The sequence below is a fragment of the Theropithecus gelada genome, chromosome 8 (genome assembly GCF_003255815.1).
Source record: "Theropithecus gelada isolate Dixy chromosome 8, Tgel_1.0, whole genome shotgun sequence".
In the NCBI taxonomy this organism is placed as follows: domain Eukaryota; kingdom Metazoa; phylum Chordata; class Mammalia; order Primates; family Cercopithecidae; genus Theropithecus; species Theropithecus gelada.
In genome coordinates, this window is record NC_037676.1 from 28815481 (window position 1) to 28831825 (window position 16345).

Here is a 16345-nt window from a genome sequence, read left to right on the forward strand (position 1 = left end):
TAATCCCAGCACTTTGGGAGGCCAAGGCGGGCGGATCACGAGTTCAGGAGATGGAGACCACGGTGAAACCCCGTCTCTACTAAAAAAATACAAAAAATTAGCCGGGCGCGGTGGTGGGCGCCTATAGTCTCAGCCACTCGGAGGCTGAGACAGGAGAATGGCGTGAACCCCGGAGGCGGAGCTTGCAGTGCGCCAAGATCGCGCCACTGCACTCCAGCCTGGGCGACAGAGCAAGACTCTGTCTCAAAAAAAAAAAAAAAAAGGAATAGGACAAACGACACACCAATTAAGCAACAAAAATATAGGAAGTGATAACTACATTGATGAAAAAACAGGGTGATACAATGGAGCCTGGGGACACAACTTCAGGGAGGGCCTTGCTGAGGAAGTGATTTTTGAAGCTTGGGACCTGAATCATGAGGAAGAACTAGCCCTACAAAGATCAGGGGACTCATCTTCCCATCCGGAGAAGAGTGGATGCAAAAGCCCTAGCTTTGTGTTTTGAGGAAGAGTCATTCGGTCAGATGCCATGAAGAGTTCAGTCCCACAAGACTGCCCCCACTTCAGACAACAATCACAAGTCTCAGGTTGTGACCTGTGCTTCTGACCAACCAGCTATAAATTAGGGTTTCCAGACCAGGCGTGGTGGCTCATGCCTATAATCCCAGCATTTTGGGAGGCCAAGGCACGTGGATCACCTGAGGTCAGGACTTCAAGATCAGCCTAGCCAGCATGGTAAAACCCTATCTCTACAACAAATAGGAAAAAGAGCTGGGCATGGTGGCACACACCTGTAATCCCAGCTATTCCGGAGGCTGAAGCAAGAGAATCGCTTGAACCCAGGAGGCGGAAGTTGCAGTGAGCCAAGATTGCCCCACTCCACCTGGACCACGGAGAGAGACTCCCTCTCAACAAATAAATTAGGGTTTTCATGACCCCTCCATCTTGAGTTCCATAATTTGCTAGAATGGCTCACAGAACTCAAAAAAACACTTTATGTTTACCAGATTATTATATTGAGCACCTACTAGTACCTAACAGTACCTACCAGGCACTGTTATCAGTATTGGGGATACAGCAGTGAATAAAACAAAATTTGGGGGATAAGAGAGGCAAACAAGGCCATAACTGAAGCAAAGTAAGTTAGGGGAAGAGTGGAATAAGAGGTGGCAGAGCAGTGAGACATCAGCGTGGAATCAAGGAATGGTGGGACCAAGGACTGAAATAGAGATCATAGAGAATTCTATTCTCTTAAGTTTGAGGTGACTATTAGGCATCCAGGTAGATATGTCAAATAAACAGATATACTGTAAAAGTCGGAAGTTCAAAACTAAGGTAAATTTGGTAGTTATGTTGTAAATATAAAGGTAGCATTTAATGTCAGGATTCTATGGTTTGAATGTGTCCCCCAAAGCTCATGTGTTGGAAACTTAATCCCCAAAGCAATAGTGTTGCGAGGGGGGACTTTTAAGAGGTGATGAGGTTATGAGGGCAGAGCTCTGAATGCTGTTATCACAGGAGTGGGTTAGTTATTGGGGAGCGAGTTCCAGATAAAAGGGATGAGTTCAGCTCTCTTTCTCTTTTGCCTATCACCGTGAAATGACACAACAGGAAGTCCCCCACCAGATGCAGGCCCCTGGACCTAGGATTTCCCAGCCTCCAGAACCATAAGAAATAAATCTCTATTCTTCATAAATTTACCAGTCTCAGGTATTCTGTTATAGCAACACAAAATGAACTGAGACGTGAGAAGAGATACAGTAACATAAGGAGAGAATTGAGATACCACAAAAGAGGTGGCCCACGCTATGGGAACACTAACATTTGAACCTTGAGCAGAAGAAGATTCTAGAAAGAATCTGAGAAGTAACCTCTGGTGAAGAAGGAGGAAGAACTAGGAAAATAGAATATGGTAATTGAGAGAAAGAAAGAAAATGGTCAACAGTGTCCACTGTCGCTGAAAGCTTGAAGCAAAATTTGGTCTTTGAATTTTACACTGTAGAAATCACTAATTACCTTAACAATAGAATTTTTGTTATTTGAGATTCTCACCATACGCCATGTACAGTTCTGGACAGTCATGAACAAAACATGAAAGGTTGTACTAATAAACATTCTAGTGGGAGAGGTAGCCAACAAATTATGTCATTGCAAATAAGTAAGTGCCTTGGGCCAGGCACGGTGGCTCACACCTGTAATCTTAGCACTCTGGGAAGCCAAGGTGCATGATCACTTGAGACCAGGAGTTTGAGGCCAATCTGGGCAACATGGTAAGGCCCCATATCTACAAAAAAAAGAAAAAATGTTTTAAATTAGCCAGATGTGGCCAGGCACGGTGGCTCACGCCTGTAATCCTAGCACTTTGGGAGGCTGAGGCAACCAGATCATGAGGTCAGGAGATCAAGACCATCTTGGCTAACACGGTGAAACCCCCTCTCTACTGAAAATACAGAAAATTAGCCGGGCGTGGTGGCGAGCACCTGTAGTCCCAGCTACTTGGGAGGCTGAGGCAAGAGAATGGCGTGAACCCGAGAGGCAGAGCTTGCAGTGAGCCAAGATCACACCACTGCACTCCAGCCTGGGCGACAGAGTGAGATTCCGTCTCAAAAAAAAAAAAAAAAAAAATAGCCAGATGTGGTGGCATGTGCCTGTCGTCCCAGACACTCAAGAGGCTGAGGTAGGAGGATCACTTGAGGCCTGGAGGTTGAGGCTGCAGCGAGCCATGATTGCATCACTGCACTCCAGCCTGGGCAACAGAGCAAGACTCTATCTCAAATAATAATAAGTACCTTGAAGAAGAAAACAGAGCAATATGACAGGTAGTGCTATAATAAGTAGGATGGCCCAGAAAGATTCTCTAAGAAATTACCATTTGAGCTGAGAGCTAAATGATGAGGCTATAAAAGGAAAAAACAAACTGTTTTCTCCTTTTTACTGTCACACAACACAGAGCAGTTCTGTGACCAGAAGGGAACCTGGGGGAGTATTTTACCACACACCAACCAACTCTAAAGGACATCAACGTGACGTCCTATAACTCAATTCAAGTTAAGGGCCCACTATCCTCAAGACTGCCCCCACTTCAGGCTTCAGTCCAGGAAAATACTTTATGTTTACCACTGTTATTGTAAAGGATTTATAAAGGATACAGGCGAACAGCCAGATGAAGAGATGGATAGGGCAAAGATAAGAATTAAGGCCATGGGGCTTCCATGCCTTCGCTGGGCACCCCACCCTCCCAGCACCTCCCTGTACTCAGCAACCTAGAAGCTCACGAAATCTTATTGTCTAGCGTTTGTATAGAGCTTAATCTCCAGCCGCCCTCCTCCCACCTCTCCTGTCAATTGGTGGGTGGGCTGAAAGTTCCAACCCTCTAACACTCTAATCGCATGGTCTTTCTGGTGACTGACTTTCTGGTGTCTGTAAACAATACAGTATAACAACTATTTACATAGTATTTACATTGCATTAGGTATTATAAATAATTTGGAGATTATTTAAAGTACACCGGAAGGGCTGGGTGTGGTGGCTAACACCTGTAATCCCAGCACTTTTGGAGGCCCGAGGTGAGTGTATCGCTTTAGCTTAAGAGTTCGAGACCAGCCTGGGCAACGTAAGAAGACCTTGTCTCTACAAAAAAAAAAAAAAAAAAAAATTAGCCAGGCATGGTGGTGCATACCTGTGGTCCCCGCTACTTGGGAGGCTGAGGCAGGAGGATAGCTTGAGCCTGGGAAGCAGAGGTTGCAGTGAGCCAAAATCACACCACTGCACTCCAGCCTGGGTGATAGAGTGAGACCCTGACTCAAAAAAATATTTTTTTTTCTCTGAGTTTTCTCTGAATCAACCTGTAAGTGTTAGTAATTCCCAGTTTACAAAATTGTGAAGAGGATTAAATGAGATGAATGCTAAAGCACCAGGCACATAGCACCTGCTCAAAAAGCAAGAATTCCCTTCCTCTCATCCACATTCTCATCTTTACCATTTAACTTTGGAGAATGGGAAACCATCTGTATAAGAAGTATTAAAACTGAAAGGTAACACTAATTAGCTATTACATAACAATAGAGAACATTTAAAGGATATGACATTAACTAGCATTCAGGGTTCTCTTGGAAAACTGGTGAAGAAAACTGACATTCTACCTTTTTTCAGACAATGATTTTCAAGCTTTGCTTTAGTTTGCATAGGAATCGTTTGAGGTGCTTGTTAAATTTTTAGATTCCGGGCTTTACCCACAAGAGTTCTAAATTCAGAAGGTCTGGAGTAGCAGTCAAGAATTTGGAAAGCATCCCAAAGTACTCTGCTTTAGGTGGTCCTTGAAATACAACATTTGGAAACACTGTTTTTAAGGTCTCAAGTGACTGGTCCCTACAACAGTAAACCAAAAATAGTCATTAGAGTAATGAGTGTTTTTGTGCTGGAAACACTGTGAATCTCATGGGAAAGATAAAGAGCACAATCTCTTAGGATTCTGTGACCATGGAAGAAAAGAATATAGATTCCTGTAACCTGCTGAGTAATCCCAGTTGCCCATGAATGTTGTCAACTTCATGTAACGCCAACACATTTGTACTGAAAAGAGGAAATCAGGCAGGGCGTAGTGGCTCACACCTGTAATCCCAGCCCTTTGGGAGGCCAAAGTGGGAGGATTTCTTGAGCCCCAGAGTTCAAGACTACCCTGGACAACATGGCAAAACCCCACCTCTACAAAAATGAAAAAATTAGCAGGGAGTGGTGGTGCATATCTGTGGTCCCAGCTACTCGGGAGGCTGAGGCAGGAGGATAACTTGAGCCCTGGAGGTGGTGGCTGCCTTGACAGGAGGCTGCCATGACTGTGACTGCACCACTGCACTGCAGCCTGGGCAACAGGATAACACCTTGTCTCAAAAAAAAAAAAAGAAAAAAAAAGGAGGAAATTTATCTTTGTAGTTATTCTAGACAAGATAGCTACAAAGATAAAAATAATAACAAAATAATAAAATTAAAAAATTAAAAAATAATAAAAATAAATGAAAAAATAAAGCTATATACCCACTTCACAATTTGCCCACAAGGATATTCCTTGTGGACAAAGGACAGAGAGAACTTAAAGTCACCCTTTGCTCACTGTGAGACAAATGCTTATCTGATTGCTTCCTTTGCCCTGTCTTTTCACTAAACCAGACTAAAGCATAAGTGACTATGCCTGTAAATTGTGTATTCAGTGAAAGGCTAATCAGAAACTCAGAAGAGGCTGGGCACGGTGGCTCATGCCTATAATCCCAGCACTTTGGGAGGCTGAGGCAGGTGGATCACTCGAGCTGAGGAGTTCGAGACCAGCCTGGCCAACATGGTTAAACCCATCTCTACTAAAAATACAAAAATTAGTCGTGTGCGGTGGCACATGCCTGTAATCCCAGCTACTTGGGAGGCTGAGGCAGGAGAATCACTTGAACCCAGAAGACAGAGGGTGCCACAGCACTCCGGCCTCAAAAAAGAAAAAAAAAAAAATTAGCCGGGCGTGGTGGTGGACACCTGTAATCTCAGCTATTCGGGAGGCTGAGGCAGGAGAATCAGTTGAGTCTAGGAGTTGAAGGTTGCAGTGAGCTGAGATCGCACAACTGTACTCCAGCCTGCAGCCTGGAAAACAGAGCAAGACTTGGTTTCAAAAAAATAAAAAATAAAAAATAAAGCAACCATTTGTCTCTTATCTACCTATGACCTGGACGCCCCCTCCCTACTTTGAGTTGTCCCCCTTCGCAGACCGAACCAATGTACACCTTATATACAGTTATTGCTGTCTCATGTCTCCCCAAAATGTATAACACCAAGCTGTGCCCCAACCATTTTGGACACAGGTCATCAAAACCTCCTGAGGCGTGTCAAGGGTGCGTCTTTAACCCTGGCAAAATAAACTTTCTAAACTGACTAAGACCTGTCTCAGATATTGTGGGTTCACAGAACAAAACAAGAAAAGGTGTTGTGGTGGGTGACATGTGAGATGGAATTATTCACTTCTCCAGGAATTCTACCTATCCATTCAAGATGGCTGGGGAGAAGGACGCATATGCTTGCTTCAGTAGTTTAGGGAAAGGAGCTGGTGGCTCACAGATTCCATGTAAACAGCGTGCATTTCCATGGCATATGTTCAAGTGTGCCTTGTGGTTTTGTTACCACATCCTTGAATGAAAATTTTTTTCATGATACAGGAAAGAGATGGTAGATCTTTCTGCACTAACTTGAACAGAAAAAAATCTACTCTCCTACAAAACACCCATAGACTCATTTGGTGCATTAAGACTCAAGAAGTGACCTGTTTGTTGTTGCTGTTGTTTAAATTTTAATTCAACTCTAGAAATAGTAGAAGTGGAGTGGGTAATGCCTCAAACTTCCCAGTTGCTCTCATTTAAAAGCATATTGGAAATATCTCTTCTAAACATTCACTCAACAAAGTCTTATATGCCACTTTATCTTAGTCTGATGACTGAAAAAAAATTAAAAATTCAAATCGTATGTAGCTCACCCCCACCTACTTACTTTTAAAAACTTCAAAAGATTTTTATTGCTCAGAGAGAAAAGCCAAAAATCCTTGTGTATGGCCCTACTATATAAGCATGCTGCCCCACCCCAACCTTGACCAACCCTGTTGGCCACCTCTCTTCTCTCCAAGGGACCAAGCAAGCTCCTTGCTCCATTTGCTGCCAAAGTTCCTAACTCCCCACCACACACACATGCATGCGCACGTGCGAACACACACACAAACACAAAAACACACATAACATACACAAACACACACAAACACGCACACACACCACACACACACACACACAAACACGTGCCCACACAAACACGCACACACACACGCAGGCACACACAAACACACAAACACATACACACGCACATACACGCAGGCACAAACGCACACACACAAACACACATACACAAACATGCACACAAACACATGGACGCACACACAAACACAAGGACACACACACAACACAAACACGCACACACACGAACACCCATGCACACACGTACACAAACACATGCACGCACACACACACAAACACAAAAACAACACACCCCGCCACCTGTGATGGCTTTTCCCTTCTCTATTAACACATTTATTCATCCCTGTGTTGTCTCTCCTTGGAGGAAATTTTCCCTGGCAGATCATAATCAAAAGTTTTCATAGGACTATTTACCCATCTTTCCTAGTGTAGGAAAGGATAAAAACTTCCTTTACCCTCTTAGGTTCAGGAGCTGAGAACTGTGAATTAAACTAACAAAGTACAGATTACCAGGGGGGAAAAAAAGGTTTATTTTGCATGCACAAGGAGTCCTCACAGAAAAAAAAGTGAAAACTCAAAAAGTAATTAGGCCTGGGACCTTGGATCTTTTTTTTTTTTTTTTTTTTTTTGAGACGGAGTCTCGCGCTGTGTCACCCAGGCTGGAGTGCAGTGGCGCGATCTCGGCTCACTGCAAGCTCCGCCTCCCAGGTTCACGCCATTCTCCTGCCTCAGCCTCCGAGTAGCTGGGACTACAGGCGCCCGCCACCTCGCCCGGCTAGTTTTTTGTATTTTTAGTAGAGACGGGGTTTCACCATGTTAGCCAGGATGGTCTCGATCTCCTGACCTCATGATCCACCCGCCTTGGCCTCCCAAAGTGCTGGGATTACAGGCTTGAGCCACCGCGCCCGGCCGACCTTGGATCATTTTAACAAAGGGTGATGCATTGTGGAAAAGTAGACAAGGGAAAGGGTTTGGACTTCTAGGGACAGTAGATTGTAAGAAGGTAAATATATAGGGGGAAACTAATGAAAGATAAGGTCTACTTTAGTAACGTTTTCACAGACGCCAATAAATGCTGTTTACTGGGGCATAAGAGTTGTCTCCTCTCCCTGGTCTGGGAAATGTAAATATTTATAAGTAGAAAAAATTTTCTGAGGGCCAGGCGCAGTGGCTCACGCCTGTAATTTCAGCACTTTGTGAGGCCCAGGTGGGCAGATCACTTGAGGCCAGGAGTTTGAGACCAGCCTAGCCAACATGGCGAAACCTGTTGTAACCGAGCGAAACACCACTTTGAGACTAGTTCAGGAGTCCTTTATTGCCAGCGACCGAGAGACGGCTAGAGCTCGAAATTCTCTTGGCCCTGAAGAAGGGGCTAGATTTCCTTTTATACCTTGGTCTAAATCAGGGAGGAGGAGTCTAGCTGAAGCAATATTTACAGAAGCAGAACAGGCAAAGAGTTAAAAGATAAATGGTTACAGAAACAGTTACAGGAAAATAAACAGTTCCAGGTGCATGGGTCTTAAATTATCACAAAGTGATAAACGCAGGGGCTTTGGGTACCATCAACTGAGCACGTTCCCAGGAGCTGCTGGTACAGCTTGCCTCAGTATCTTATCAATAAGCGCATTCCTGGATGTGCTTGGAGTCAGCTTGCATCAGTTATGTCCTTAAGGGAGGGGGCCAAGGGTCTGCAAGCGAAGAAACCAAAATGGAGTCTGTCCGGCTCTCTCAGCTAAGAGAGAGTCAATCAGGTTAAAACAAGGTAGGGTATCATACTGTAATCCCCGCGCTTTGGGAGGCTGAGGAGGGCAGATCCTTGAACTCAGGAGACCAGTTTGGGCAACAAGGTGAGAGTCTCACACCCCGCCCCCTCTCTACAAAAAACAAAACAAAACAAAAGCCAGACATGGTGGCTCATGTCTGTGGTCCCAGCTACTGCGAGGCTGACGTGAGAAAATCACTTGAGCCCTGGAGATAGAGGCTGCAGTAGCCGTGATCACATTCCAGCCTGGGCGACAGAGACCCTGTGTCAAAAAACAAAACAAAGAATGTGAAATTAAGCCAAAAGCCATCACACGTGCATCCAAAGGACGGCCGCCACCCGCGATCCCTTCCCAAAGCACGCGGGAGGTTGCGGGATCAGGGACAGGGGTTTCAGCAGGGAGCCCCCAGACCGGCCCTGACGGGAATTCAAGACCTGGCGCTGGCTCATTCCCCCAGTCTGGGCGGCGGCGGCAAGCCTCGCCGGCGGTGATAAGCCTCGGCCGGCGGTGATCTGCAGACCGGCCAAGAAGGGAGACAGGGGTCGGCCACACAGCCCAGCCTGGCGCGGCCCCCGCGCCCCCGCGCAAGCCAGAGCCGCCGGCGGAAGTGCTGCGTCGCGCACTTCCGGGTGTTGTCTGGCCGCCGTAGCGTCTTGGGTCTCCTGGCCGCCGCCGCCGCCGCCGCCGCCGCCTCGGGTCGTGGAGCCAGGAGCGACGTCACCGCCATGGCAGGCATCAAAGGTGGGCCTGGGGTGCGGGACGCGGGAGGTCTGGGGCCCGCCGGGGAAGATGGGCCGGGGGTCCCACGCGGCCCCCGCACTTCCCCTCTGGGCCCGGGCGCGCGCGTGGGGGTCCCTGCTTCGGGGAAGCGACCCCCGCCCCGGCCCTGCCCTTGGCCCGGAGGTGGGCGCGGCGCCCTCAGGCAAGGGACGGTTGCGACTCCGGCTTCCCCCGACACCCCCCACTTTCTGCCGATTTCGGCAGCCTCTCTCCCACCCATCGTACCCCGGACAAAATATGAAGTGGTTGGCGGTCAGTGAGGAGTCCCGTCGCGACTTGGGCGGCCACACACGTTTTGCAGGAGTTTGCATCCAAGAGAGAGGCAGGCAGAGCGTGGGATTGAGGAGGCTGAGGCTGCTGGAGGTGCCAGCTATGGAAAACCAGTCATTTCCCACCGAAAGGCACAAGTGCGGGCTGCGGGCACTGCACGGGTCTCCCCGAAACCTCGAGCCCCACGTCCACCCCGGCCGCCCGCGCCCGAAGCTTTACAGGCTCCCGAAACCGGTGCATTTTCATCTGCGGTGTCTGGACCCTGGAGTGGATCCCGTAGCGACCCCAGAGTGCTCTTGGCTCACTTCCCTCTCCGCAGTTGCACCCTGAGGCTTTTTCAAATTGCAAAGTATTTCTTTTTTCTTTTTCTTTTTTTTAGAAGATAAAATAGTGTTACAACTTAATGAAAAACTATTGGCTTATTCATGTATTTTCTTTTAAAAAAAGGGATGTCGCATTTGTTCCAAATGTTAGGTAGTTTTGTTGTCAGTGTGATGAGAAGCAAAGTTTTCAACTACTGCTTACTAATTACATTAATTTCTTGACCTGCCGCTTTGTAGAAGGGCAGTCAGGCAGGAAGCAGGAACTACTTTGGGAGCTGTGGTTTTCTTTGTATTTTTTCTTCTCTAAGGAAAACTTAATCGAGTTTTTTTCTCAGGGTCGGTCTTACTGTTTCTTGTTTATTTTCAATGTCTGGAAACATTTCATTTCCCATATAAAACCTTGTCATTTAAGCAACTGGGATACTTTTTGTAATCTCCTTTTGAACTATAATACTCTTTTAAACCCTTATGTGAAAGGCAGTTATTGTGAATTGCTGTGGTTTTTAGGATGTTGCCTGTTTCCCTGTTCTTCCCCGTTTCTTCAGTGTCATTAATGCGGGAGTCTCTTAAGAAAATCGCTCTGTAATTTACTTCTCCAGACCTAGGGAAATACTGCATTAAACTGACGAAGGTGCCTCAGGTGAATTGCACTTTTGATTTCAGCAGGATTTTCTGGTTGGTGTGAGTCAGTATGTTTCTTTCTCTTGGCCTAATATCATCTTTATATTAGAAAGGAGTGTTGCTATAATTAGAGACCATTAGGCATTTCTTGAGCCATTTGTCTATTACTTTTTGATATATTGGATTTTCTGGTAACTCCCAGGTTAGAGAAGTGGTCCCTCCTTCTACTCTAATTTCTTTGTAATCACAGAGTCAGCATCTTGTCTCTAGAGAGTTTTTCTAGCTAATTGGGCTGCTCCATCCCTAGCCTAGAGGCTTTGGGAGTAGAAACCAGACTTATCTAAGCTTTGCCTTCCAAATGTTGCATCACACAATTACTCTATGAATTCTTGCCTTGTTGATGTGTCATTTAAGAAACAGTTTGTATACAAATGATGAAATGTATATATAAATCTGCCTAGTTGCGAATTTCATAAGATTGAAGAAACTGCAAGTTTTGAGAATACTGATAAGCAATTTATTTAACCTCTAATTGGCTACCTTATTCGGTATGACTGGGAGATGAGATGTCACATCAAACTGTGTTATGAATTTTTTTTTTTAATTTAGTATTTAATCCCGGCACAGTGGCTGACGCCTGTAATCCCAGCACTTTGGGAGGCCGAGGCGGGCGCATTACCTGAGGTTGGGAGTTTGAGGCCAGCCTGACCAACATGGAGAAACCCCGTCTCTACGGGGTGGATCACGAGGTCAGGAGTTCAAGACCAGCCTGTCCAAGATGGTGAAACCCCGTCTCTACTAAAGATACAAAAAAAACCAGGCATAGTGGCAGGCACCTGTAATCCCAGCTACTCAGAAGGCTGAGGCAGGGAATTGCTTGAACCTGGGAGGTGGAGGTTGCAGTGAGCCAAGATCGCGCTGTTGCACTCCAGCATGGGCAACAGAGTGAGACTCCTTCTCAAAAAAAAAAATAATAATAATATATTAAATTATATATGAAATAAAATTATATATTATATAATATACATTATATATTATATACATATATTATACATATATTACATATTATACAATAATATATATAATTATATATAGTATATATATTATATTTAGTATTTAATGGAATGGAGGTATTATCTCAAGGTATCTTAATTCCCCCAAACAATTCCAAGAAACTTACTTTTTCATTATACAACAGCGTTTACAAGGAACTGGAATCTCAGGCATAAATAAATATATTAAAGTTATTCCAATATTCCTATTCATAACACTTATAAGAAAACAATATTGGTTTATGTTTTTTAAATTATTTTTTGATACTTGAGCCTTATCTCATTTTAGACCTTGTTTGTTTTTTTTTTTTTAAGGAATCATTTTTCATTAACTTTGCAAGAGTATAGTCAAAGAATTTAGACTTTCTTTTTTGATAAGAACATGAATGACTGTTCTCTGTCACAGAACAGTCACCTTCAGAGGCCATCATGGTCCTAAGGTGGCTTGCCTCTTGCAGAGATTACCATAAACATGCTTTTTGAGATTTTTCTTCCTGGTTTAAATATATATATATTTTTTTGCTTCCTGCCTCCTGTCAGAGGGCAATTCTTACTTGTATGCAATTCTTTCTCCTAGTTCCCATTTGTTTCAGTGTGGGAAGCAAGATAATCAAACTTAGAAAATTTTGTGTCACAAGGTATACAGGTAATAGTGATTACTTTTGGGAAGGGAAAGTTCCTTTTTACTTAATTTTTGTTCTGGGTGTATGATTTACGTATTGAAAAATATATAAGTGAGCATAGGTGATTCTTTAAAATAAAAATGCGTTGTCCTCTGAATTCCTACCTAACAACTGTGTCACGAAAATGAATTAATATAAATAAGAACTTAAGGGTCTTTTTATAGAGAATGTTGGCTTTAGTGTATGGGCTTTGTAACATCTATTTTGTCTTTTTTTAGTGGCCTTTGTTTTCTCCAGGATTCTAAGTTGCATATAAATGGCTTCTGAATGATTGAGGTGTTACTAGGTAGTATTTATAGTAATGGACTTAGCTGTCTTAATAGTACCTTTAGTGTTCAGAAAATTATCTGCTTTTAAGATCTAGTCCAACTGTCCTTTTAAAGAAGGAAGAACTGAGACTCATAAATTACTTGGACAACTAGTTAGTAGCTGTTAGGGCCTCAGACCCTCCTTACTGTCACTTCCATGCTGCTTCCACTCTGCTACATTCATTCCACAAATATTTGTTGAGTGTTAAGAGCCAGGGCACGACCATCACAACAGAAAAACTTGCTCCCCCTTCTCATGAAATGGACAGTTGAGAAGGAAAGACAAAATACAAACCAGTAGGAAATCACAGCTGATAACTGAGCAAAGGAGAGGCATTCAGTGAACAGAGGGCCTCAGCATACATGGGTCTCTGCCTGGAATACTCATCCCAAATATCCATGTGATTTCCTCCCTCCCTTCACACAGATCTCTGCTTAGGTGATTCCTCATCAGAGATGCCTTCCCTGGCCACTGTGTCTAGACTAGCACTAATATCCCTTACTCTCCCTGACATTTGTCATCACTTGACATTTATTTGCTTGCTTGTTAAAAATCATTTTCTTCTCCCACTAGAACATAAGCTCCGTGAGAGCAAAAGCTTTGATTGTTGTCATTGCTCTGTCTCCAGTAGCAAGAACAGTATCTGACACACATTAGGTGGTCCATACATGTTTGTTAGAGGAATGAATAAATGAATATAACGGGGAATTGGTCTAGTCAGAAGGTTTGGAAAAACTTCACTGGGGCCAGGTGCGGTGGCTCACGCCTATAATCCCAGCGCTTTGGGAGGCTGAGGCGGGCAGATCACAAGGTCAAGAGATTGAGACCATCCTGACCAACATGGTGAAACCCCATCTCTACTAAAACTACAAAAAAAAAAAAAAAAAAAATTAGCTGGGCATGGTGGCGTGTGCCTCGAGTCCCAGCTATCCGGGAGGCTGAGATCTGAAGGAAAAGCAGGAGTTAAGTTGGAAGAAAGTGGAGAGGAGTGGGAAAGGGCCATGTGTCATTCACTGTTGTATCCCCAGTGCTTGTCACATATTTAGTGCTCAGTGAATATTTCTTCAGTGAATGAAAAAAATGTCCGAGGCAGAAGGGACACAGTATGCACAGGCCACGTGAGTGAGCGAGACTGCTGATTTCCAGGAAAGGAAAGAGGGCCGGTGTAACTAAAGTGAGGGTTCAGGGACACTGTAGTAGTCTGGTGTGACACATCACAAGAGAGGCGGGCAGGGCCCGGTCATGAGAACCAGTTTGGAACTGAAGAAAACAAATGGTAAATTCTGTAATTTTCCTTACAGTTTATATTGCATTCCCCTGTAAACTTGAAGTACCTCGTTTGCTGTAAAATAAAAATGCAATTCTTTTCCTATAGCTGGAAATAGAATGGTGTTCAGGACTAAGTGACTGTGTTCAGGGTTAACATCACCTGCATCAGCGATCTAACCAAAAACTAAATTTGTCAAGCCACTATGTCATTGGGCGTCCTTGATTACAACCATTTTAGTTCTGCAGAGTATATCAGTAGTACTTGGCAAAGTTTAACCTGTTTCCTGTTCATTTTGGTTTCTCTTTGTTAGCCTTTGTCCTGGTAACTTTTAGACCTTCTTCAAATGTTTCGAATTTTAACTTCTGAATTTTAATAAAATGGCCTAACAACAACAAAACTAGTTATTTTCTTAGCCACTGTAACTGTAGAAATACAGGTTATATAGAACTCATCATAAATTTATCATTATTTACTTTTTGAGATGGAGTCTTGCTCTGTTGCACAGGCTGGAGTGCAAAGGCACAGTCTAGGCTCACTGCAACCTCCCTCCCCCTCCCGGGTTCAAGCAATTCTGCCTCAGCCTCCCGAGTAGCTGGGACTACACGCATGCGCCACCACATCCAGCTAATTGTTTGTATTTTTAGTAGAGACAGGGTTTCACCATATTGGCCAGGTAGGTCTCAAACCCCTGACCTCGTGATCTGCCCACCTCGGCCTCCCAAAGTGCTGAGATTACAGGCATGAGCCACTGCACTCGGCTATCATTTATTTCTTTGCTTTAGTCTAGGTCATTGATTAACTATGCCTATTCAAGAAAGTTGTTTCTATTCACTAACATGTGAGAGCACCTTAAAATGTACTACTGTGTGTGTGTGTGTGTGTGTGTGTAGCTTTAGAAACTATATTTCACCTGTAGAATGCATCTATTGCTTATAACAACACCTTAAAATAGTGATACCTCAGAGGGATTATAACCCATATTATCCTACAGATTTTCTAATGTAGATTAGGGAAGGAAACCCAGCTCTACTTTTGCAAACGATTTAAAGATCTGCAACAAAATTAATTGATTAAAATCATTAACTACAGATATCTTCAGGCATTTTTTCTGGTCAGTTTTATGCACATTGAGAGTATATATGCAAGAAACAGGAGCTGATTAGGTTTTCCTATAGTATGAGGCTTTTAAAGTGCCGTAAACTTGAGAATGTGGAGTTTCTCCATATACAGCTTTTCAAAACTGTAGTGATCTGTGAAGTAAATATAATTCTAATGCCCAGAAGAGCATTGAGCCTGTGGACTGTGACTCTTTAGAAAGGGAACCAGCAATTGGGGAATGTGGTGGGGTACTAGCAGTAGGTTAGAGCTTTAAAAATCAATGTCCCTGGCTGGGTGCGATGCCTCATGCCTGTAATCCCAGCACTTTGGGAGGCCAAGGCAGGTGGATCCCCTGAGGTCGGGAGTTCGAGACCAGCCTGACCAACATGGAGAAACCCTGTCTCTACTAAAAATAGAAAATTAGCAGGGCATGGTAGGGCATGCCTGTAATCCCACCTTACTCAGGAGGCTGAGGCAGGAGAATCACTTGAACCTGAGAGGTGGAGGTTACAGTAAGCCGAGATCGAGCCATTGGACTCCAGCCTGGGCAACAAGAGTGAAACTCCATCTCAAAAACAAAACAAAACAAGAAAAGTCAATGTCACTTTATTTTGCCCTGAAGATGCCACAGAAGACTTATTCTAAGACTAGATAACTTACACTTTTGATGGCAACTTGCTATTAATACGTTTGAGGGATTTTTGCTTCTGAGGTTACAGATAATATTCAGACTGCTGATATTAATAAAAATATTTATTTAACTAATTTATATTCCTATTGCACTTCTTATTTGCTTTGCAGCTTTGATTAGTTTGTCCTTTGGAGGAGCGATCGGACTGATGTTTTTGATGCTTGGATGTGCCCTTCCAATATACAAGTATGTAAAATGTTTGTCTTTCTGAATATTTAAGGGTAAAATTTTTCTACTTTTAAAGCTTAAAAAAAGTGTTTTTTTTTTTTTCACTACTGTAAAAGTAAAGCAGAGAAATGTTCGCTTACCAAACACATACCTTTGTAAAAATCATCACTTAAAATTTGTTTCTAAAGATTTTAGGACACCAAAATGCAAATAAGACTTTTGGCTGTTACCTGCTCTTTCACTACTGCTGAGTCTGCAATGGCAGGATAGCTACACAGTACCTCAGCCCTCCTGCTCAGTTTTTAACACCTGTTGATAATACTAATTACAAGAAAATTTAAAATGTCTTTTTGCAAAAAAATGCCATAAGCAGTCAAAGCACAAATGACTTAAAAAAAAAAGAGATGTAAACAATTACTTTCCGGCCGAGTGTGGTGGCTCACCCACGCCTGTAATCCCAGGAGGGCCAAAGGTGGGAGGATTGCCTGAGGTCAGGAGTTCGAGACCAGCCTGGCTAACATGGTGAAACCCCATCTCTACTAAAAAT

General features: G+C 43.8%; 1 protein-coding gene across 3 annotated transcripts in view; it reads left to right on the forward strand.

The window, feature by feature from the left end:
* The first annotated feature begins 8167 nt into the window (after positions 1–8167).
* The window catches only part of LEPROTL1 (leptin receptor overlapping transcript like 1), a 45290-nt gene continuing 37112 nt past the window's right edge, over positions 8168–16345 (forward strand). Inside the window, exons 1-2 of one of the 3 annotated variants that reach the window (XM_025393445.1) lie at positions 8168–9635; positions 15741–15816. In XM_025393445.1, the coding sequence (XP_025249230.1) occupies positions 9323–9635; positions 15741–15816 (389 nt within the window). In that variant the 5' untranslated portion in view covers positions 8168–9322. The remainder of the gene's footprint in view (positions 9636–15740; positions 15817–16345) is intronic. The other 2 variants (XM_025393446.1, XM_025393447.1) reach the window with 2 other exon arrangements.